This window comes from Panicum virgatum, chromosome 8N (assembly GCF_016808335.1).
Source record: "Panicum virgatum strain AP13 chromosome 8N, P.virgatum_v5, whole genome shotgun sequence".
Taxonomy (NCBI): domain Eukaryota; kingdom Viridiplantae; phylum Streptophyta; class Magnoliopsida; order Poales; family Poaceae; genus Panicum; species Panicum virgatum.
The window spans coordinates 45,284,224-45,310,165 of NC_053152.1; the positions used below are offsets into that span (position 1 = coordinate 45,284,224).

The window sequence follows — 25,942 nt, forward strand, 5'->3', positions numbered from 1 at the left end:
GCTTCCGAATTCTTCATCCTGTGGTTGTACTTTGTAGCAGTTCAGTGTCCACGAGGTCAGCAAGTCTCGTCGGAAATCTAAAGTTACAAACGGGGCGGGGGAGGCGCGGGGCCAGCCCAGCCACGTCGCTTCAAAATCGCTGGCTCTGCGATGCTCATCGCTCGGCTCACGGTGTTCGGTTAGCTCGTCTGGTTAGATTTTTACGGCTGCGGCATGTGACGCGTTGCTGAGTTTTTCGCCTGCCACGTGCCATGCTAGCTGCTTTTTAGTGTTGCCTCCGTGTTACGTCTCCACTACTTCAGAAACGCTAATTTGTCTCAGTTGAGAAACTTTTGTTGTCCCGGTTTCCCAACCGGGAACGCTAGGCCGGGACAAAAGGGGTCCTTTCGTCCCGGGTCTGACAACCGGTTCAAAAGGCTACCTTTTGTCCCGGTTGGTAACACCAACCGGGACAAAATGATCTTTTTTTTTTTCTGTTTTCCTTTTCTCAATTCTTTTTCTATTTCAATTATACTTTTGCATTTCAATTAAACTTATGTATTGGAATTCAGTGTGTATGATCTCCACTAATATATATATAGTTACTTATATAATATTTGTCCTATATAGTTTTCATATATAAATTAATTCACTTATATATATATATACACATATCTATACATGTGAATTCCTTTACATATGAAAATATCTAGGACCAATATTATATATATATATATATACACACACATATTATTGGAGTGCTTATATATATAATACATACATACTCATAAATAGAAATTTAATACATACACACACATATATATTTACATAGGTATATTGGTTCTTAATTACATATATACGCGTATATTATCATATTTGCTGCGATTGTCAATATTAGATAGTCCATCATAGTAGAATTCGCCTTTTGGATCGAGGACTTGCTCAACAATAAATCCGGACAATTGTTCTTGAATCGCCATAATCTTTTCCTCCGGTATGAGTTTATCGCGCATCTCCTCGACCTATGGAAAAAGGGATAATTAATTTCGACTAATTAAAATACGAGTTCAAATATTAACAAGTTTTTTACTTAATTCCTCCTCCCAATCTGTCCATACCCTTGGAGGACCTACCAGATCAGGGATGTTCTCGCATACATAGTATGCGCATAAATTAGTGCCTTGTTTCTGCCTCATACACTTTAAGAGAGAATAAATTATCAGGTATTTACATGAATATATAATAAAACTAATGAATCGTGCAACAAATCATCCAAGTGCGTACCACAAAATCTGTTTTGATCTTCAATTTCTTGTCAAATTTGGCTGAATGATTTTTAGCGAATTGTTTCCAAATCTTGTGCATGATTAGAACAATTATAGTCAAGTAACAAAGTGATTCAAATTATCGGTCATCGACGGAGTAGTGGTAGAATTACTTTTTTATCATGTTAAGAAGATTTTCGTATTGTTCTGGATTTGTCCTCAACGAGTCCATAACCACGAGTAGGCTCTTCTCAGGAATTATGACAATTAGGACCCAGTGTTCACTGCAAGATTATACGGAGGCAGTTCTTGGTAGTTAAGGTTTAAACAATTCGATTACAGAATAGAAAGAGTTAGACGGAAGGAATCACTCACGCAAAGTTGTAAGGAAACAATATCATTTGCTTGTTGTGATGAACGCTTATGTACTTGAACAAGTTTTGGAATAGCTCATCGGAAGTGTCGCGTAGAATCCTCCAATTACAAGTAATTGGGTCGATGAAGCCGAGGTGAGAGTATCCCTTTCTCCTACAAGTTTGTATCTCCATTCTACATGATACCGAATAAATCAAGGGATCAGTATGTTGAGATCATGCAAACCAATACGTAAGGAGAGTAAAATACTTACAGAACCCACAAGCCGAACATAGAGATGTCGAGGTCCTCCTGATGGAATAGTTGGTAAATTTCTTCCCAGTTTATCCATATAATGGCCTCCCCCGTAAGAAATCGTCATCTTTAATCTTTGCGCCCTGCATGAAGATGCAATCAGCCATCGCACGCATGTAGTGCTGGTGCAGCTTATACATTTGCGCTGGAAGCATGGACACTACTTCGGGGGGTACAAGAGATTTGCCCAGCTCATACGTCCATTTGACGACCACATCGGCCTTTGGAATATCTTCTCCCCCTACAATCTGAGCCGCCGTCAGGTTTGATTCTTTAAAAAATGTAATAAAGTCTTGTTGTTGCGTCGTCTGTCCCACTACGAGAGGCTCTATTGATTGTTTCTTTTGGGCTCCGAGCTGTGGAACATCGGACGACGACGACTTTGATTGTCTCTTCTTTTTCTCAGTAGTTTTGATAATTGTGCGTTCGTAGTCTGAAGGGGGATCTCTCGGAATGAATTTTCTCTTATTTGCTTCGTATATTCCCTTAAAAAATTTCAAATCTATCGGATTTATCACTTTCTCGGGCTCCGGCTTCGGCTTCGGCTTGAAGTGCTCTTTAACTCTTTCTTGAGTTATCTGATCGCATTCTTCAAGGCTCATGTCCCAGGGTTTAATAAGAGCCTCCTTGGTTTTCTTCTCCTTTTCCTTCTTCTTTGGAGGCTCCTTAGCCTATGCAGCTACCTTCTTTGCCGGCGGCTGTTTCTGCTTCTTTGCCGGCGGCGGATGGGGTGAGCATGGAGGCGACGGTGACGCTTGAGTGTTCATCGGCGCATGAGATGATGGCGATGGAGAATGTGCCGGTGAATCTTGCCGAGACAGTGCTGCCCTTGGGGAGTTTTGCGGAGATGCCGGCCTTGGAGAGGCATGCTGAGATGCCGGTCTTGGTGTTTGATCATCCTACTTTAGGACAATGTAGCGCTTATCCCATAGGATGTAGCCATGAATGGCTTCTGCTAGTGTTCTCTCCCCATCGCCTCCAGGAATATCAAGCTCGAGAGTCTCCCAACCCTGGCACACCTGCTCCACGCCAACTCTTGTGTATCCTGGCGGAATTTGCTGCCCGTGGTACACGTCGCCTGGTTGGGTTGGCATGGCGGTACCGTACGCAACAGTGAACATTAAGTTCTTAATGGCAGTCTGCAGGTCACAAGGTGTCCGCTGGGTGATCTCATCCACTGGAAATCGCTGCGGGGCCGTCGCTTCAACTGTGGCCTAGATCCTCGTTGGCTCAACGACGGCGACATCTGTGGAAGCGCAGCTGCTTTTCCGCTTAGACAGATGATCGGCTGCGACATTAGGCTCTGGAGGCACCGTTTGCGCTTGCTGTTGCTGGCTCATTGCTATGGCCACTTGGCGTTGAACCTCTTCCTCCAGTCTTTGATCGTGTGACATGAGCTGTTCCTCTAGCCTTCGCAAGTGCTCCCGCTCATCATTCTTTCTTTTTTGCCGGCTTCTATATGATTCAATATAATCCCTGAACCCATACTTCCACGGAACCACACCTTTGCCTCTTGTGCGAACCGGATGCTCTGGTTTCCCAAGGGCGTAATTCAGCTCGTCCCTCTCTCTATCCGGCTGGAATGTTCCCTCGGCCGCTGCTTGCATGGCCTCCTGTAGTCTCTGGGCTGCTCGCTAGATGTTTGGCCCATAGATGCAGTCACCAGTCAATGGGTCCAAGCTTCCCCGGTGACCATAAAACCAGGTCCTTGACCTTTCAGGCCAGTTCATGGTCGCAGGTTGGATGCCTCTGTCAAGCAGATCCTGCTCCATCTACTCCCATTTGGGTATTGCAAGCTTGTAGCCTCCTTGGCCTAGAGTGTGATGGTACACTTTTTTCGAGGCGTTGTCTTTGGCCTTCTGCACCTTCTGAAGCCCAAGCTCTGAAGACTTGTATTCCACAAATGCATCCCAGTGACCCCTGAGCTTTTCGAGCTCGCCGGTAAATACGAGTGTGGTCCCGGTTTTGATATATTTCTTCGTCAAAATTTTCTTGAATGATTGCAGCTATTCGGCCATCTTACTCAGGGTCCAGCGCTTGCATATCTCTTCGGATTCAGTTGGAACTGTGAAATTTTTCTTAAGCTCCCGCCAGCACCATTCTTTTTCTCTTTCGGGTACCGCATCCCGTTCCTCGCTTGGATTGAAAGCTTTCCAGAGCCTGAAGCTGATCGGGATGTGGTTCCTGACAATACATCTAGATTACTTTATGAATTTTTTGGCGGCAGCTTCTGGAGCGATCGGTTCGCCATCTGGACCAACTTCCGCTATAATGAACCGCCCTTCTAGTTTTTTTTTGTTGGGCCTCGCTTCGTCTTTTTCTGCTGCGATGATGATCTAGACGGCTATAAAAAAACATTCATAGTATTCATATAGATTCAGATGAAAATATGATTGTCACTACAAATAAGTATAGTTGTGATATGTACATTAGCACTTTGTTCAGCAGCGGTGTCATCCTGAATAGACGGTGGCTCAATTCCATCACCGGACATATTCAAATATATGTCGGTATTGCTGCCATCATCAGCTTGTTCAGGGACATCTCCTTGACCTTCGGCAATCATATTCAACAGGAATTGTTCGTCTTCCGCATCTGTGTGTCGCGGGTCCATCGTAATTAAAATATGAATACAAATAAAACCCTTAAAAAATTCTCTAAGTAATTCACATCAATATTGACTAAGTAATTCTCCAAATATATCACTAAGTAATTCAATGAAATATTCACTTATTAATTCACACAGTATTTCACTAAGTCATTCTCCAACTAATTTACTAAGTCATTCTCCAAGTAATTCACTAAGTCATTCTCTAAGTATTTCACAAAGTCAAAATGCAATTTTCTACAATATTTTGTAATCGCTAAGTGATATACATGAAATATTCAAGAAATATTATAAACTTTTGACATATTTGCGCAGTATGAAATTGTATTTAAAGGTAATAGGAATGTTCATGTTATACTTGCCTTCCCCAAACTGCTCCTGCTGCTCGAAGTGCCCCGCGGAAGGTGGCTCCTGGTACTTCGAAGGATCAACGTCTACTCACGATCGCAACGCCAAAACAAGGTCCAGCACATACACATATATGCAAACAAAGACAAATGCTAAGAAGCAGTACAACAATACATAAAAACAGCAAACAAAACTGAGCTTGAACTATTCTACGCGTTACAATGATCGCGTGGACATACATGCAAACAAAGACAGGGACTGGACGATGGGTTCGAAAACTGGAAAGCTCAGGGGCCTAAACGCTAAAAATAGAGCTGATCTAGAATTATTTTTGAACTGCAGTGGATCGCGGGTTAATTTCCGAAAAGTCCAGGGGCTCTTTAACGTATCTAAGGATGAGGGCCGTCGGATCTGGATCTGGCGGTTCGGGTTTGATCCGATCTCGATCTAATCTGGTGCGTTGGTTGCGGATCGGGCGGCCGGGACCTAACTGGCGTGGGACGTGGCGGCGCTGCATCACCGGAACTCAAGTTCCGCGGCGGTGCTCGGCTCAGGCTCGCTGGAGCTCAACGTTCTCGGTGCTCCGGGGGTCGATTCAACCTGTGCTCACCGGGGTGGTGCTCACCGGGGGCTTGGGTCGGCCGGAGATGCAGCGCAGTGGCGTGCAGCAGGGTCGACGGCGATGGCAAACGACGGCGAATGGGCGAAGCTAGTGGAGGAGGCGCTGCAGGGGGTCCTCCGGGCTCCTGGATCCCGTGATTCAACTCGTGAGGGACCTGCGAAGGTGCAGCTGGCCGGGGGTCAGGGCGGCATGGAGTCCACCGGCGGCGAGGAATCGTGGCGGCGGACGGAAATACCTGCGGTGGCGTTCGGCACAAATTCCGGCCAATGCAGGGGCTGTGGTCGAGGTTGGGCGGCTCCGCGAGGTTCCTGGGCTCACGGCGGAGGAGAAGCAGCGGATCGGAGGTGGCGGACGCGGCGGCGGAGAAGCAGCGGATCGGAGGTGGCGGACGCGGCGGCGGAGAAGTGTTGGGAGAAGAGGAACAAGGCGCACACATATATAGGATGGGGCATTTTGTCCCGGGTGAAGCCAACTTTGTCCCGGGTCGTGGCTCCACCCGGGACAAAAGATGTTTTTGGGCGGGCCCGGAAAATTCCCAGCCCGCGGCCCACCTTTAGTCCCGGGTGGATCTACCACCCAGGACAAAAGGGGCCCGTTTTCCCTCATTCCCGCCAAATCTTATTTTTGTTTTTGTTTCTTTTTACTTCTCTTTTAAAATAGGCTTTTATTTTTTAATTCAGTTAATAAATTTTGATTCCAAAAATTATGGAACAAAATTTCTTATCTCTATATAAACTTGATACACACAACAAAAATAATTAATTTTCATTCAAGTGATTGGGTCAACTAAATATCTAATTTTTTTGAAATCATTTTTGTTATTTTGACCATGCAAAAATATATTAGGTGAACAAATTTTTTCAAACTGTTACTTTTCGACAGAAAGTGGATTCTATCACGATATTAACGTTTAAAAAGTGAATTTTACATAAAATTAAGCAATTTCATGATATTAATGAGTAGTGTGTGAGTTTGAGAGATAGTGTGTGTGTTAGTGAGAGAGTATAGTGTGTTAATGTGAACGTAATTTCATGAAATAAATAAAATTAGTTGAGTAATCCATTACTGAATGAAAATTATAATTGAGACTGGTAATTAAGTGAAAAATATAAAAAATGATATATATAACACATAAAGTATAATTGTAGAGTTCATATATAATAAAAGTATTCGAATTGCGATTATGTTTTTATACAATAATATAAAATGATTCAAGTACATGAAGGATTAGCGGTAACAGACTTTCTCTTCACAAATGCCCCTTGATTATGATCACGGCGCAAGTATGGAGCATCATCATTGGCTAGCAGGATGCATGGATCAGCATTTACTTCGAAAGATGGAATGGCAACAAAATTATTATATTCTTCTAACAAGTCTGTCTTGTCCTCCACTCCAACGATGTTTCTCTTTCCCGATAGAACTATGTGTCGCTTAGGCTCATCCTTTTGCTTGTTTATCCCCTTCTTTGGCTTGCTGGACATGTCCTTAATGTAGAAAACCTAAGCGACATCCTGGGCTAGGACAAATGGCTCGTCTCTATACCCAAGATTGTTGAGATCAACTATTGTCATCCCATACTCATCTTTTGTTACCCCTCCTCCAGATAGTTTAACCCATTGGCAACGAAATAGAGGCACCTTGAAATTGGGACCGTAATCCAGCTCCCATATCTCTTCAATGTAGCTGTAATATGTGTCCTTTTTTCTATTATTGTCCGTGGCATCCATACGAACACCGCTGTTTTGGTTGTTACTCTTTTTATCTTGGGCTATTGTATAAAATGTGTTTCCATTTATCTCGTACCCTTGGTATGTTAAGATATTCCAAGATGGTCCCATAGCCAATAAGAACAGTTGTTCACTTATATCCATGTTATGCATTAGATGCTTCCGCAACCAGCTGCAGAAAGTGTTCATGTGCTCACGTGTAATCCATGCCTCAGACTTTTCCGGGAAATTGGAGAGCAGAATTTTCTTGTGTTCCTCGATATATGGGTCAACCAAGGATTATTGTTGAAGAACCGTATAATTTCTTGAATGAGAAATCATCTGTGCAGACATAAGATTTATTTCCTAATGTACCATTTCCAGTTAGTCTCCCCTCATATCGCGATTCAGGGACTCCAATCGGTTTAAGGTCATCAATAAAGTCAACACAAAAGTTAATGACCTCCTCAGTTCCGTAGGCACTGGCGATGCTTCCTTCTGGACGAGCTTGATTACGAACACATTTCTTGAGTACCCCCATGAACCTTTGTTGGCGCTCCTTAAGTACCCTTTTTATCCCTTGTTTATCCTTGATAATGGCATGAATTTAATATCAAAATCACTAACCGTCCTAACCCCGGCCTAATTATTGGTCATTTTCATGTTTGCACATATATTTTGGAGGAACTTCGTTTTTGCAGGTTTTTGGCCTATTTTAGAGCATGAAATGACGAGGCCCGTGATCGAGCACTAACACGGAGAAAGACGAGGGCCAAATCCCAAAGGGAGGACCAAAGCCCATGTTGATTCGAAGCCCATTCACGCACATCCATCCTCCAAGAGAGCCCAAAGGACCAAGCCCACGAAGATGAGATCAAGGTACTTCGGGATTAAGCAAGGCAAATGAAGATTTAAGGAAGGATTCCCTATCATATCCTTTCCTCGAAGATATCTCCAAGATAACGACGTCCAAAGGTGTGCAATCGTGAAGGACAGAAACTCTAGAAGATGCGAGGAGGCTACACGCGAAAGATGAGACCGAGGCGAGCCCGAAAGGGGGTAGGCCGGCCGGCCTAGCCCGTTTCTGAGGCGGTTCGGCCTCCCCTTCGACCGGTGGCTTCCTCGGCTTATAAATAGCTCGCACCTTATTCAACTCGAGGCATCCATCCACCCAGAACTCGACAAAAACCTAGGGCCAAGACCGGAGGGAGACGACGGCCGCCGCAAGTCTTCGAAGTTGTCTAGGAGATGGCTTAGGCCACCCCTAGCTGCCATGGCCTCCCTGTGTGGTTGTGCCATGGTGGAGTTTATGAGCTAGTTGGAGTCGTCAATGGTATGTACTCGGTGGTGACGATCCAAACGAATCTATTATGTGAGTAATGATAATCATGTCTTCCGAATCTATTAGCGATCATGTTCTCTCTTTCGATTTCGTTCTTTTCTTTGGGTTTGCTTCATCCTAGATCTATTATCGAGATAGATCGCTTAGCATGATCTTGTAGTCATGGTGGCTAGAGGTTCATGCCGGAACTACCAAAGGGGGTTCGACTTGCTTCAGGGTATTTCGTTCAAAAGGGGGGCTTCGTGACAGGCCGTCTCCACAGAGTAGGCGGAGTATCGAGGGATCGGATTGGAGATTTTGAGTTTAAAGATGCTTTTGACTGAGATGCATGATTTATTTGCTCGTTAGCTTGAACTACAACTAGATGATGATAGGCCTAGTCATGTCTTTGGTTTTGCTATGATTAAGCCTATGTTCATGGATGAGATCAACCTTTGTACATCACTCATATCTATTAAAGGTTACTCTATATGTGCAATTCATGCTTCATGTTATGATAGATCCGTTAGATTAGATGGAAAACCTTGGGTAGTTCTTTGTCGATCCACAGATTGATAAACCTTGGGGGAATACTCTAAGGGAAAAGCTACACGAACCGTGCGCTTGCGGTATACAAATCGGGGCGCTAAGGAGCGTCAACAACCTTTCGAATGGGAACATGTTGTGTAGAAATACTGGTCCGAGGATATCAATCTCTTTCACAAGGTGCACTAGAAGATGTGTCATAATGTTGAAGAAAGATGGTGGAAATATCAGCTCAAAGCCAACAAGACATTGCACCACATCGTTTTGCTTTTTTATCAAATTATCCGAGTCAATTATCTTCTGAGAAACTGCGTTGAGGAAGGCACATAGCTTCACGATGGTTAACCGGATGTTATCAGGCAGAATCCCCCACAGCACAACCAGAAGAAGTTCGGTCATAAGCACATGGCAGTCATGGGACTTGAGATTTGTAAATTTCTTCTCTGCCAAATTTAAGATTTCTTTTATATTGGATGAGTATCCAGATGGAACCTTTATACTGCTCAAACAGTCAAACATGGTTTCTTTCTCTTCCTTGCTAAGAGTATAGCTGACAGGACTTAAGTATTGTCGTCCATTATCTCGCTGTTGTGGATGTAAGGCATCTCGTTCTTCCATACATTGCAATTCTTGACGTGCTTCTACTGTATCTTTTGTCTTTCCGTACACTCCCAAGAATGCTATCAGGTTGACGCAAAAATTCTTCGTGAGGTGCATCACATCAATTGCATGATGAACATCTAAGACTTCCCAATATGGTAGCTCCCAAAATATAGATTTCTTCTTCCACATGGGCGCCATTCTATTTTCGTTCGGAATAGGTTGGCTACCAGATCCCTTTCCAAAAATAACTTCTAGATCTTTTACCATGTTGAAGACGTCTTTACCACTACGGTGCATCGGTTTTGTTCGGTGGTCCGGTTGGCCTTTGAAATGCTTGCCCTTCTTTCGTACCGCATGCCTGATGGGAAGAAACCGACGATGATCCATGTATACAACCTTCTTATAGTGAGTCAACCATATATTATCGGTATCATCTAAGCAGTGTGTGCATGTTTTGTATCCCTTGTTCGAATGTCCTGACAAGTTACAAAGAGCAGGCCAATCATTGATCGTTACGAACAGCAATGCTCGTAGGTTGAAGTTTTCCTGTTTGTATTTATCCCACATCCGTACACCTTCATCGCCCCAGAGTAATAAGAGTTCTTCGACCAATGGTCTTAGGTTCACATCAATGTCATTTCTGGGCTGCTTTGGACCCGGGATAAGCACTGGCATCATGATAAACTTTCGTTTCATGCAGAGCCATGGTGGAAGATTGTACATACAAATAGTCACAGGCCAAGTGCTATGACCATTGCTCATCTCACCAAAAGGATTTATGCCATCCGTACTCAAACCGAACCTTATGTTTCTCGTATCCAAATCTAATTCAGGGTACGTTCTATCTATTTTTCTCCACTGCGACCCATCAGCGGGGTGTCTCAACATCGAGTCTTTCTTGCGTTCCTCTTTGTGCCATTGCATCAACTTAGCATTATCTTTATTTCTAAACAGAAGTTTCAAACGTGGTATTATAGGCGAATACCATATGACCTTCGCAGGAACTCTCTTCCGAGGAGGCTCCGCCTCGACATCTTCAGGATCATCTTTTCTAATCTTGTAACGCAATGCACTGCATACGGGACATGCATCCAAATTCTCATACTCGCCTCGGTAGAGGATGCAGTCGTTGGGGGCATGCATGTATCTTTTGCACTTCTAATCCTAAAGGGTAAACAAGTTGTTTGGCTTCATACGTTGTGGTAGGCAATTCGTTGTCCTTAGGAAGTATTTTTTTAACAAGTTTGAGTAATTCACCAAATCCCTTGTCGGATACACCATTTGTCGCCTTCCATTGCAGTAACTCCAAGGTGGTGCCAAGTTTCTTCAATCCATTTTGACAATCTGGGTACAACAACTTACGGTGGTCCTCTAACAACTTCTGGAACTTCAACCTCTCCATTTCACTCTCATAGTCTGCCTGCACATTGTGCAATGCCTGCCCCAGATCATCGCTGGGATCATTTTCTGCTACATCTACTTCGGGCTCTTCCATGAGAATATCGTCATCGAATGCACCGATTCCAGCATTCCCGGGAAAGTGGTCGTCAAAATCTTCTTCTTCATTGTCTTCCATGGTAACCCCCTGTTCTCCGTGCTTCGTCCAACAAACATACTTCTCCATGAAACCATTTGCGAAAATGTGGCTGTGTAGGATTCTTGAAGATGAGTAATCCTTGTTATTGTTGCAATGAACACACGGGCAGAACATAAAACCATTCTGCTTGTTTGCTTCAGCCACAGACAAAAAATAATACAGGCCATCAATGAATTCTTTCGAACGTCGGTCAGCATTGTACATCCATTGCTAGTCCATCTGCATTTAAATAAATCGATTTGAATTCTTTACACGTATCGAATAAATAAAATATATCAAACCTAAATTAAACTAAATGTAACATAACATGAATAACTAAAAGATCTACAATATCCATCATACATCTTGATTAATTAAAAGGAGTACTTAATCCATTACAGAACTTAACAAAGGAGTACTATACATGAAACTTAAAAATTCGGACAACAACACATAGGTTTTCAACCGTCCTTGCGTTGGAACGCAGAATGCTCTAACGGATTTCTTGCTGGCGTAGAAGAAGATGGCGGAGCTGAAACATCTGAGTTTGGTGGTGACGAACCGTAACGCCGCAATAAATCCTCAAGATCAAACGGAGGATCCTCGCCCCTTGCCATGCATTTTCTAAATTCTTTTTCCAAATAACGGAGCGCTGCCCGATGAAAAGCACTAGGTTTTTTGGACCGACGACCTACTCGAGTTGTGCCCTTCTCTCCAGAAGGACAACGATCACCCCCACCGGCGCCAGTCCCTCCAGCTGCTGAAGCCATATTTTACTGAAAAATACCTTTATTTTCCACAAAATTATAAATTCTTACCATTACAATGCAAATATTATTTACTATTACAATTACAATGATCAGATTAATAACTCTTGCAAATAACAATGAAATCATATAAAAAAGATGAAATGTATTATTAATTGAAAGAAATCTCTAATTAATTGAAAGAAATCTCTATAACTTCTAATTACTTTGACACCCTTCAGTTCCAGGAGTACACTCTTTTCAATATCCAGAAACCCTCTAGAAGAAAAAAAAAACCTTTATTTCTGAAAATGTATATGTCAGTAACCTCAACCCTGCGGTGATGACACTGCCTTTCGGGGGGACACGGTGCGGTACAAGGATGTCATCAATCGGTCAGTCGCAGCACCAACATTTACGATTAATAGGCACAACACTTGGCACAGGCAGCGTGCTCGTTGATATGCTCTCAGTACAACAACGGCCATGCTGACTGCGTCAAATGCTGTCTTCTTATCAATCGGAAGTGCTGGTGATGCGACCAACCGATTCGCGACGTCCTTATAGCGCATCGTGTATCCCCGAAAGGTAGTGCCATCACCGTTGGATAGAGATTAACGACGTATACTTGTTTCGAAATAAAGATTTTTTTAGCTTCTAGATGGTTTCAATGTGAGCCTGAATAAATACATCACTAGAGTGTCAAAATAATCCATTCATAATACAAAAAATTGTAATATACTCATTTCATTAATTCATTCATGAATACAAAAATCAACTATCCACAATATGGTCATATATACAAGTACATCACATGAAGTGTCTACACTCATTCTAAAAATTTCTACTATCCACATACTCATCTAAATCTAAAAGAAAATCACACCTACATATGCAATCTAAATGTCCAAGAAATGAGTTAGCTACACATTTTCTCTATTTCTAAAGCATGAAATGAGCTATACAAGCCAATGAAGAAGAGAAAAACAAGCCCCAAACCTTTAGCGCCGATGGATGGACGGGGAATCAAAGATCTTCACAAATGTGGTGAAGAAATGAGCAAGAACTCCTCTCTCCCGAGCCAAGAACAGCAAGAACAAGTGAGCTGAATGGCTCGGGCGGGGGAAGAGGGAAGGGGATAAGGGGGGCAAGGAGTTTTGTCCCGGTTGGAGGCACCAACCGGGACAAAAGAGGGGCCTTTTATCCCGGTTGGTGGCTCCAACCGGGATAAAAGGCCACCCTTTTGTCCCGGTTGGTGCCTCCAACTGGGACAAAAGGGCCATGTCCCCCGCTGGCCCGGCTAGCCGTTGGACCCGGGACAAAAACCACCTATTGTCCCGGGCCCAAAGGCTGCCGGGACAAATGGTCTGGAACAAAGGCCTGTTCTGTAGTAGTGTTTGTTGACACGACTTCTGGTTTGCATAGCTGTGGAAACTTCTTGCTGTGTCTCGGATTCATTGCTGATATCCTGGATGCAAAATGCAGGCTTGGACGGGATTTGGAGAGAGGAAGAAGCATCAGTACTAAGAATGACATTCACCGCTGACATCGTTGGTCGATCTATAGGGTTCTGTTGAACACATAGCAGTCCGATGTGAACACATGTCCGAACCTGATCTTCAGAGAAGCTGCTAAGGAATGGATCAACTGTCTCTAGAATTCTTCCATTGGCCCAGTGCTCCCATATCTGCATTAGATGGGTGAGTTCTTATTGCCGGAAATAAGATGCTGACGAAGATTTTAAATGGCATTGCTACTTACAATAGCTAAAAGGTCAATGGACTGATCAGAATTGTAGAAGCCACAATTTCGTCTTCCTGTTATAATCTCTATAATTAAAATAGCAAAGCTAAACACATCGGACTTGACGGAATATTGCCCACGCATGGCATATTCTGGTGCCATGTATCCACTGCAAGAAGGTTCAATGTAATGTTAGTGCCTGATGCACTCTATTTATTCTAGATTCCATGGTTGACTACTTCAATTCACTTACAATGTTCCGACGACGCGGTTGGTAACATCCTTTGTTTGATCTTGTTCAAATAGCCTAGCCAAACCAAAATCTGAAATTTTTGGATTCAAATCCAAGTCCAACAGAACATTGCTTGCCTTGAGGTCCCGGTGGATTATCTTCGATTGTGAATCTTCGTGAACGTACTGTAAACCTCGGGCAATTCCACTTATTATTCTAAACCTCGTCCCCCAGTCAAGATCCTTACTCTTCTCAGCGTCTACATTTGAAACAAATAATATTAGCTCATTGGTGTGACTGGAAATTGATTATATGGAGATACTCTAATGCAAATACGAAAATTTTTACCAAAGAGAAGTGTGTCAAGGCTTCTGTTGGGCATGTATTCATAGACAACAAGCCTCTCATGTTCCTCCAAGCAAACTCCGACAAGCCGTACAAGATTTTTGTGATGAAGCTTAGCAACCAAAAGAAGCTCATTCTTTAGCTCCCCTATTCCTTGTCTTGAACCTTGTGAGAGCCTTTTTACTGCTATTTGTTCACCATCAGGAAGTTTTCCCTAGGGAAGTAGACATTGCTACGTCAACTGAAGGTAACATACTGATTTGAACGAATAAAACTCTAATTTGTATGAGAAAATTGCACCATATATAAGCTCCTCATTGTATTTTTAGTTTCATATACATACATAGAATTGCATATATACTTAAGTTGGATCCTTGAACATGGATGAGTAGCCGGCACATCACATAAAATTCGCGAGATAAATTAAGGTCTATTGTTTCTGAGTTGCTATGTACAAGTCGGTCATATAATGTGTACAATGCGCTGCTAGAAATCATAGATGTTCTCAATATATTGTCCTATATCACCAACCCCTCAAGCCCCAGCAATTTTTTTGAAACTGCATAAGCAAAACACTTACAAAAAGTTTAATGATTTCCAAATGGGTCTCTAGTATTTATTAGTGACCCAGGTGAAATAAACTTTGGAGCCAGCTAACTAACTATTGACCTGCATATCAGCATATGCGCTAACTACTTCACCCAAAACTTAAGGTATGGTGATATGAAATTGTGATCAACATACTTAGTGATGTGGATTGGGGTATAATTGCCCTATGGCATTTCCTTATCTAAATTGTGCTGACCAAGCTAGAGTCCAAGACTTACAAAAAGATTTGTTTTTGAGCTGCACACTCTAACATTTGAACAAAAAATTTTAAGTTATTAGTGCACAAACATGAGCGTTAGCGCTAAAATTTCTCTTATTTGACAGAAATTTGATTACTAGTGGCGAAAGTATAGCTCATTACCAAAAAAATACTTGTGGTGATGTGATGCAATGTGCCACTATTGTGATATTGGTGACCATGTACTCTCTTGCCACTGAAAAGTGCCATAGTAGTGACATAAATAATTTGTACATAATTAATTGGTAATCAGTGGCCAAAACATAATGTCATCACTGATAGTTTTGTCACTATTGTGATGCCTTGTGGCGATATAAATATTTTGACACTGATAGACTCCACAATAGTGAGGGTGTTTATCTGTCACAATAAACCAGTCAAACAGTGGCAAACTAATATTTCACCACTAATTTTGAGTCACTAATATGAAGCTTTGTGCCGGTCTAAAAATTTTCATTGCTTAATTGGGTAATTGTGACAAAAAAATGTTTGGGGCACAAAAACCATGGTATGAAGTGACAAAAGGTATTTCATCACTAAGATTTGTCACAAATGGTGGGGACAATATTGTCACTGATGCATAGGGATGCAAGTCTCAACTTTTTTGGGTCATTGGGTCAACCTAAATTTTATAGAACGAATTATGATGGCATATCATATAGTTAGTTTAGGAGAGAAAAATGAACTAAATGGTAAGTCAACGTAAGTAATCAACCGACCCTAAAAACACCAATAGGTACCACTTACATCCTTACTTATGCATAACACAATAGTGAGGAAAGATATTTTTGTTACTATTGCCCTATTACTTATCCTTATATATATATATATATATATATATATATATATATATATATATATATATATATATATATATATCTTCTTTTACGACAGACACTGCTCCAGATAACTATGAGTTGTTTGGTTTCAGGGGCTAAACTTTAGATCATGTCACATCAAAAAGAATCTTAGTATTTAGTAGTATTAAATAAAATCTAATTATAAAACTAATTGCAGAACCCTGGGGCTAAACTGCAAGACAAATTTAATGATGTATATTAATCCATAATTAGAGTATGGTTACTATAGTATCACTGTAGCAAATTATGGATTAATTAGTCTCATTAGATTCATCTCTCAAATTAGCACCCATCTGTCAAAAAGGTTTTACATACATATTTTATTTGATACTCCTAAATGGTAAGATTCATTATTTTGATGTGACAAGGGCTAAAAAAAACTGGTGGAAACAAAGAGGGTCTATATCCTCCAAGCTTTGGACTTGGAATTGAACCTAAGTATAGCATGAGGAGCACCTTGTAGACTGCACCAAATCCTCCTTCCCCAATTTTATTTCTTTCAGAAAAGTTCTCTGTTGCAACTTTCAGTGTTGAGAGATCAAGTAGGGGCAAATTAACACTTTGCATGCTGTCAGTGTTAGACAAATCTGTGAAAAGAGAATAATAAGTACAATAACAATGAACAAGCATATCTGACTTTCTAGAAAAGGCTAGAATATTCTTATTAAAGTAAGTGTCATCATTTCTCTTCACCTCATGATTTAGAATCAAGATGACTTACCTGGTAGTAGTAACACTCGTGGTTTTCTCTTGTTCCAGACACAAATGACGACTAAACTGGCAATCAATGCTGAAGAAACTATTCCCAGTGCAATAGATAAGAGGGTACTTGATTTGATTCCCGATCCTCCTGGAGAATGACCTATCAGATAAGTAAATAGGTACTCCCTACAGTTTTAAATGTATCACTTTTTAAAACCAGTTTTTTAGTCTTTGAGGTGTAACTTTAGCCATGGTGTTTTTATCAAAAATTTTCTATAATGTTTAATAAATGTATGGGATTATAAAAGTGCCGTTATCTGCATATGCATATAATTTTAACTTTTGAAACTAAATGTTTAGTAGCTATCACTATCGGAAACCGGCTATTTGCCGTGTGATTTCTATCGGACACACGGCAAAGAAGCTCTTTACCATATGCACACACGGTAAAGATAAACACACGGCAAAGACATGCTTTGCCGTGTGCTTTATATTAGCACACGGCAAAACAATAAATTTTTTTTCCTTTTCTCATCTCGAAATTTTTGATGTGTAGAAATTAAAAAAAATTAGAAATTTGCTGTGTGCCAGATCAAGGCACACGGCAAAGGAAGGCTTTGCCGTGTGCTAAATCAAGGCACACGGCAAATGCCAAGCTTTGCCATGTGCCATAGATCTGGCATATGACAAAGTGAGATTTAAATTTTGTAAACGATCTCAGATGGGAAAACGGCCAAAATAAAAATTGTAGATCTCGAAAAGTTATGAAACTTTATAGTTGATAACTTTTTTATTTGAATTCATTTAGGGTCTCAAACAAGCAATTTATACTCGATTTAGTATAATATGTGGAGAAAGAAAATGGAGTATAAACACAAGTGAGTGTGTGGTGCAGTGGCAGAGGACGTTACTCGTGAGAAGGAGGTCACGAGTTCAAATCCCATCGATTTGTAGCGCGCAAAAAGTGCCACGACTTGCAACTTCAACGAAGCAAGCATGTGGCTGTGTAGTGAGGCTTTCCCCGAATTAAAATAATTTTTTTCTATTTTTAAAATCAGTTTTCTTGTTTTTCTGAAAACTTATTTGCCGTTTGTTTTTTTGGCACACAACAAAAATTTTGCCGTGTACCCGAGAAATGACACACGGCAAAGAGTCTCTTTGCCAATGGTTGTATGCCATGTGGGTTTTGCCGTGTGTTACACACGGCAAAATTTTTTCCGTGTGTATTTCGGCCTAACCAGCCGATTGCGGAAGTGTATGGCTGGTCAAAGTTTTAAAAGTTTGACCAAATTTTTAGTCAAAACACATCTTATGCTGTTACTACACGGGAATAGTACAAATCAGTCACTAATTCTGTCATATTTGCTGCAATAACTGGAATAATGAAAATATCTATTTTTACTTGAAAACTTCTCTCACATTAATCTTTCACCTTCAAATTTTTTTAAAATAATTAGAAATCTTGAAACTGACCTCCGGGGCCGGGGCTGAGAGGTGCAGAAGTGGACTTCCAGAGAAGAGAGGATAGAGTTCAAACCGGTAGTTGCAGCGCAGCCCCACAATCCTCCCTCCCTGCTTGCCGCCAAAAAACTTCGTCTGGACTTTCACTATCTGATCGAGGCAGGCCCGCCAAAGGACCTCTAGCTGACTTGGTTAGGGGAACCCAGCGGCACTCCTCAGGTCCTGGGTTCGACTCCTCATGGGAGCGAATTTCAGGTTGAGGTTAAAAAAATCCCCTCGCCTGCCTCATGTCCAAAGCAATGTCGAGCCCGGCCTAACTCACAAGGCGACGGGCCCCCGTGTACGGGTGGGGCAGGGGTTCGGGGATTTTCTTGGCCTGCTGTGAGAAGGTCATTCTACCTCTCAAAAAAATGCCGTGGGGCGGTCTTACCCCCGTAGGTCAAGTTTTTTGATCGAGGCAGGCCCGGCACTCATCCGGCGACAAGTCTGGCGTGCACTGAGCCATGGCATAGATGCTGGGGATGTTGGTATCGAAGTCCTCCACTCCTGTGCCGAACCGTACCGACGAGTTCAGCACCGCATAATCCACGACGGCGCTAAGGAGAACACCCACGGCGGCATCGAACGCCGCCGCCGGCGAGGTCACGTTCTCCCCGTTGCCCTTGATCAGCTGCTTTGTGTTGTCGATGGAGGTCAGGAAGTTCTGGTTGGAGAAGCGGAGGTTGCAGGGGTCGTAGTAGACGGTCACGTCCATCACGTACGCGCACACCTGCTGCGCGTCCCGGAAGGCGTTGGCGATGCAGGCGGCGCAAGCCGAGGTGTTGGTGTCACCGCGGCAGAGCGCGAGGGCGTAGATGGTGTCCGGGATCTGTCAGCCCAAAACTAGGAGAGTTGGCCCAACCGGGCACACATCCGGAGGAAGTCCTGCTACACCCCAAAAGCTAGCCCAAGAGGTGAGAGACTCCCTCACTTTTATGTTGGTTTAACTCTCCCCCCACAACCAATGTGGGATTAATCCCAACAATCTCCCCCTCACACATTGGTGCCTCTTAGCACTGACTGGGCCCACGCCACAGTCCACCATTGACCGGCTCCACACACGAGCACATATGGGCCTCACACCCGCAGGTCTACCACTGACCGGCCCGACATACGAGCACGCACGGGCCTCACACCCACAGTCCACTGGGCTTCGGGCTGACACCACACAAGTGTGCACGGGCACAGGAGATTGTGGACCCAGCTCTGATACCAATTGTCAGCCAAAAACCAGGAGAGTTGGCCTAACCGGGCGCACAATGTGTGAGGGGGAGATTGTTGCGAATAGTCCCACATTGAGAGTTTGTTATCGCCATAAATTAACAGGTGAGTGAGTTGGGCTTAATGAAGAGATTGAAGAAGGCTTACGAATCGGCTCCTGCGTGAGCATTTGGGCCACATGGGCCGTGTATCTTTAGATTTAGTTCAAGATTAGAGATAGAGTCCGATCGGGACAAGATAGAATTTGATTGTTTCCCAATTCTCCGGACTATAAATATATACCCTATGTTATTCATGAAAAAAGAACATCATCACGTCTCGCAAACAACAACTCTCGGCGCACCGCCACCCCTAATCTTAGGGCTTCTTGCGATCAGGGCAGCGTTGTTCTTGCTTTTACCTTGGTATTACTCGTACTGAAGCATTTTTGATGGCGAGTAATGCTAGTTATCTTGATGTTCGTAGCATGGCTTTTAGTAGATCTGTTGTGCTTTGTTGCTTATCATCTACGAATATCAAGTTGTCTCTGTGCAGTCATGTTTCAATTTCAAGTTAATTCTTGTTGCGTAGAGTTAGTTGCACGGAGACAACACCCTGCTTCTTTTTCATCTAATAGATCTAATCTGTTATGGTTTGCTCTTGTACATAAGAGTTTGCGTGATATCTGCTAGGTTAGGCCTTGCAAACGGATTGGAGGATCCGGTGACGTATTAGATGCTTTGCCTTAGTCTTAATAGGGAATTGATCCGGGAATCGGCTCTTGCTAGTTCTTAGGCCTCTGTTTCTGGTTAAGGTTTTGTTATTTGTTACGTTCATTAGGCCCAATCACGTGTAGGATGTTCCGATCTAGCAGTGAAGCTTTTACCGTCGTGGATTAGATTAGCTAGATTTAATTGAAGCAGTTTTTACAGTTATTTGCTTTATTTATCAATATCCGGATAGATGCAGATCCAATCTGACATCGGGACTCGATCGGCTCTTTAAAGCCGAAGTAAGAGTCGTCCCGGGGAGCCGACCACGGCTCGGACTTACGTTTCCACGTGTTTGTGTATGCAGGCAAATTATTGCAAGCACGTTCGCACTTTCCTGATCGGTATAGGTCAGGTGGCACGCCCGACTTTCTCTGGAATCTTCGGGCGCATGACGGAATTGCGGGCCGTCGACGAGGGAGCAGTGCCTGCCAGCGCCACGGCGACCTCCCGGCTCTTCATGTTGCCTGTCGCTGCTCGCCGGTGGGTTTCGACCGACAACAAATTCTAGCACGCCCAGTGGGACATTCATCAACAACAACGTCCGCCGCAGAGATGACAGGAGCCCAGGACCAAGCATCGGTTCTGCCAGTCACCAAACCTGTCACGAATGAAGAACTGACTCTGGAACATAAGCAAAAATATGATGAGGTCAAAGCTCAGTTCGAAGCCGATCTCATCGGCTCTTTTGAGAGGACCCGCAACCATGGTATCAGGTGGAAGGGGTTCTCACCAGAGGGTGCTCTCGACAACGTTGATCTGTCTGTGCCGTCAGAGGAGCGCACCAGGGCCCTATGCCAGGAGATGAACTATATGGTGGCTCACACGCTCCATCGACACTCAGAAAGCCTGGTGAACGAGTTTGAGCGCGTGGCACATCGCGTTGTCCAGGAGGTGATCAAGAACCAGTACTCCCCGTCGGGACCAATCCTGGGGAGTCACAGGGGGGAAGCTGCACTGCAATCTAGGCCGCTAGTGTCCTACTCGCTCGCGACAGCAGGACAACAGAGTTCGCCGATCTATGTCGTCCACAAGATCGGCGGTGATCCTGGAGAAGAACAGTTCCTCACCAAGCCACCCAAGGAGATCCCGCACGGCTACACGTGCGCCTACATGCCTGACAGCGTCAACCCAACATGCTCGGTGCAGTTGGTAAACCCAGGATCTTCTGGAGCAGACATGGAGAAACAAGCATGGCTGGCAAAGTACGCTACTGGGCCGAGTGCTAAGCCATCGGCCCTAGGAGTTCTTAGTGTGGAGCAGGTCAGTGCAATACTGAGAGATCAGTTCGGCATCCTGACCAAGAGAAAAGTGATTGGCTATTCCAAGCTGTATCCAAGTGACTACGACTTGATCTCGTTGCCTCCCAAGTATCGGCTCCCTGAGTTCACCAAGTTCAGCGTGTCAGAAGGAGCCAGCTCCATTGAGCATGTGAGCCGATACTTAACGCAGCTTGGGATGATCTCAGTATCGGATCCGCTGAGGGTCCGGTTTTTCGGCCAATCTCTTACAGGCCCAGCTTTTGGATGGTACGCGTCATTGGCTCCAGATTCGATTCGAACTTGGAGGCAGCTGAAAGATAAGTTCCATACCCAGTACCACTCAGAGGCTGCTGAAGCTGGGATTGCCGAAGCGAGGAGAGATAGTGTCGGAATACATACAGCGCTTCAGACAGGTCAAGAATCAATGCTACTCATCACGTATTACGGAGAAGGAGGCAGTCGATCTGGCAGTTCTAGGACTCGCTAAGCCAATCAAGGATATGGCTTTCCAGTTGGAGCTCACATCTCTGGCGCACCTGGTGCAGAAGCTTACGGCATATGAGCTTTATCATCCTGAGCTGTACCAGGACAAGTTCAAGCGCCATGTGAACATGGCCCAAGCGGATGAATCTGATGACTCTGACGAGGAACAAGAAGTGGCCGTGGCAGAGTGGACTCCGGGGGGCAAACCCCGTCACGTGCAAATGGGTCAAACAACAGGAACTTGTGAAGGGCTTCGACTTCGACGTGGCCAAAGCAGAGCAGATATTTGATCTGCTGCTCAAAGAAAAACAGCTGAAGCTCCCTGAGAATCACAAGCTGCCAACCGCACAAGAGTTGCAGGGGAGGCTATACTGTAAATGGCATCACTCGTTCACTCATGCCATAGGTGCATGCAAGGAGCTGCATCGTCAGATTCAATCGGCTATCGAGCAAGGCCGATTAATCCTAGCCCAACACACGATGAAGGTCGACATGAAGCCCTTCCCACAAGCCAACGTGGTAGAGTTGTTGGACTTCACTCCTACGGGCCAGAATTTTTCATTCCAGATCAACATGGCGGGGCCCGTACGCCGTCGTGACGAGCAAAGGAGAGAGGCCGTTTCTGGCAAATGGCCCCAAGATCAAAATAAGCCAGGGCGACAGGATATTACTGAAGAGCAAGTGTGTCACATCCGTAATCAGCTTCTAGCTTCTGATCGGCTTCTGGAAAAATATGAATATTAGCACAAGATGTGTCGCCGGTATCAATCGGAAGAAGAGCAGTATGAGCACCGCACAGGGAGGACGCTGGGAAGGCGCCAAGCTATACGCGACCACTGGCATTGCCCGTTCTTCAGGTACTGTTGGAATTCCGGCATTAGCTGATTGCCCACTATAGATGATTGTCTGGAGTGCAGGCCTCGGACACGCCAGTCAGGCGAGACATCGGTGTTCCGGCACTTAGGGCCCAAAGTGTCTCACGACGATCACGTTGAGCGGCCGGCCAGAGGTGATCTCGAGTCAGAAGAAGATGACAGGTACCATCGCCCACGGTGGTGCCCTGACGGGCTTAATCGCTCGCAGAAGCGCAGAGTACAGCGCCTGCGCAATCTAGAAGAGGCAGAAGCAAGATACCTTAACGTGCTGAGGAAGGCACGTCCGGATATCGCAAAACAGGTCAGGCACCCACGAAGGGTGGAAAGGCGCCCTCCGAGAAAAGAGTGGCGCCCCAAGCAGGCAAAAGCCTATGAGAAGCCATCGGCTGATGTGAACATGGCGTTCGTGCTCCCATCAGAGTTCCGGGCACCCCAACTGGAGGATTTGCCTATTGCACAGTTGGATCTTGGCCCCCAGCCAATCATCTTCAAGAAGCCAAAGGAAATAAGCTACAAACATTTGAAGAGGCTGTTTCTCAAGGGCTTCATCAACGGTAAACCTGTTAACAGGATGTTGGTTCACACCGGTGCTGCAGTCAACCTGATGCCATATTCAGTGCTGCGCCGGTTGGGGCGTTCTTCTGCCGATCTCAACAAGACCAACATGACGCTCAATGACTTCAATGGGCAGCCATCAAAGGCAATGGGGGTTCTTAATGTGGAGTTGACAGTGGGCCGCAAGACGATCCCGACTTCGTTCTTCATCGTCAACAACAAGAGTACATACACGGTGTTGCTTGGGACAGATTGGATTCACACCAACTGTTGTATCCCTTCCACAATGCATCAGTATCTGGTCCAATGGGATGGCGATGAGATAGAAGTGGTCCCTGCAGACGATTCCAGCGAGGTCTCGCTCGCAGATATGAACGCCTGGGACGCAGAAGGACAAGAGCCGAACTCAGGGATGTCACTGGAAGACTGTGATCGGATCGAGGCAACAAAAAACGGACTGAGGCTGGTCTTATCCACCGGCCTCATAGAGTAAACACGTCCTGGCATGCTACGGGGTGTAATAGAGTTAGAGAGGCCGGTCCCAGCGACCGGCCCCAAAAAATAGAAAAATCCTATTTGGGGTCGGAATTGTTACATCATGTACATATGATGGCCTGCTCTGGCAGTTGGCCACTCGTTGACTATTTGATTTCGAATGATAATGGAAGTATAGAAACGGCCAGCCCATGCGGTTGGCCAAATAATTTTTCTTGTCATCTCCCTGTGTTTGCCGCTGATCATGTGGATAACGAAGACTCACCTACGTTCGCAGCTAGTTTCTCAGACGACGGCAAGCTGGGATACGGGTTCACATCAGCTGATGACTTGGAAGAGGTTGACATGGGTCCTGGGGATAAGCCACTGCCGACATTTATCAGCAAAAAGTTGGATCCGGTCTTGCGTGCGGAGATGATTGCACTGCTGAAAGAGTACCAGGATTGTTTCGCATGGGACTACACTGAGATGCCCGGTCTAGACAGAAGCATCGTCGAGCATCGGCTCCCCCTCAAGAAAGGGTTTCAGTCGTTTCAGCAACGAGCACGTCAGATGAAGGCTGAAGTCCTAGAGGAAGTCAAGAAAGAAGTGGAGAAGATGTTGGATGCTGGGTTCATCAGGCCGTGCCGGTATGCAGAATGGATCTCTAGCGTGGTACCGGTACAAAAGAAGGATGGCCGTTGGCGTGTCTGTGTCGATTTTAGAGATCTCAACAGAGCGATGCCAAAGGACGAATACCCGATGCCTGTTGCAGAGACATTGATCAACGCAGCTGCCGGCCACAAAATGATGAGTTTTATGGACGGTAATGCCGGCTACAACCAGATCTTCATGGCCCCAGAAGATGTGAACAAGACCGCATTCAGAGTACCAGGCGCGGTCGGCTTGTTCGAGTACTTGGTTACGACCTTTGGATTGAAAAATGCCGGTGCAACGTACCAACGTGCCATGAATTACATTTTTCATGATCTCATCGGCAAACTAGTAGAGATCTACATTGATGATGTCATGGTCAAGTCCACGTCGGCTGGGGGGCATCTAGAAGATCTGTGTCAAGTTTTGGAGCGGACTCGAAGGTTTGGGCTCAAAATGAACCCAAAGAAATGTGCTTTTGGCGTATCGGCCGGTCAATTTTTGGGGTTCCTGGTGCATAAACGGGGAATCGAGATCGGCCTGAAGAGTCAAGAAGCTGTGAAGACGATGAAGCCACCTACCACGAAGAAAGAGTTGCAGAAGCTCATCGGTAAAATTAACTTTGTCAGACGATTTATTTCTAATCTGTCTGGGCGCATTGAACCGTTCATGGGTTTAGTGAAGATCAAATCCGATGATGAGTTTTGCTGGGGGGCAGAACAGTAGCAAGCTTTCGATGAAATCAAAGAATATTTATCAAAGCCTCCAGTGTTGGTTGCTCCTCAGCAAGATAGGCCGTTCTATGTGTACCTATCCGTGGGTGACACTTCCATTGCTTCGGTGTTAATCCAGAAGCACGATGGCCAGGAGAGGGAGGTAGAAGAGAGGGTGGTTTTCTACCTCAGCAGGCGCATGTTAGACGCTGAGACCAGGTATCCTGAAATCGAGAAGCTTTGCCTTTTCTTATTCTTTACATGTACAAAGCTTCGTCATATTTTGCTCTCGGCGGAAACAATTGTCATATGCAAATCGGATGTCATAAAGCACATGCTGTCGGCTCCTGTTCTAAAAGGCCGGCTTGGAAAATGGATGTTTGCATTGTCAGAGTTCGATATTCGATATCAGTCTGCAAAAGCAGTAAAAGGACAGGCACTGGCGGATCTTGTTGCAGACAGGATCAGCACTGACATTGCTGCACTATTTATTCGTACTTGGGCTATGTTTTTTGACGGATCGGCTTGTGATGATGGGTGCAGTGTGGGAATTCTGTTGGTATCGCCTCGAGGGGCGACTTACTCCTTTTCCATCAGGATGACTACCCCATGCACCAATAATTTGGTGAAATATGAAGCCGTTCGCAAAGGGATGGAACTGCTCCTCGAAGCTGGTGCAGAAGCGGTGGAAATGTTTGGAGATTTGAAGCTGGTGATTTCTCAGCTCACGGAGGA

General features: G+C 44.5%; 1 protein-coding gene across 1 annotated transcript in view; it reads right to left on the reverse strand.

Annotated features, from left to right (window-relative positions):
• Positions 1 to 25,942, reverse strand: part of LOC120685125 (cysteine-rich receptor-like protein kinase 6) — a 48,034-nt gene that overhangs the window by 17,286 nt on the left and 4,806 nt on the right. Inside the window, exons 2-8 of the mRNA XM_039966958.1 lie at positions 18,634 to 19,050; positions 16,741 to 16,912; positions 16,476 to 16,606; positions 14,316 to 14,526; positions 13,989 to 14,226; positions 13,754 to 13,904; positions 13,392 to 13,679 (exon numbers count right to left, since the gene is read on the reverse strand). Coding sequence (XP_039822892.1) covers positions 13,392 to 13,679; positions 13,754 to 13,904; positions 13,989 to 14,226; positions 14,316 to 14,526; positions 16,476 to 16,606; positions 16,741 to 16,912; positions 18,634 to 19,050 — 1,608 coding nt within the window. The remainder of the gene's footprint in view (positions 1 to 13,391; positions 13,680 to 13,753; positions 13,905 to 13,988; positions 14,227 to 14,315; positions 14,527 to 16,475; positions 16,607 to 16,740; positions 16,913 to 18,633; positions 19,051 to 25,942) is intronic.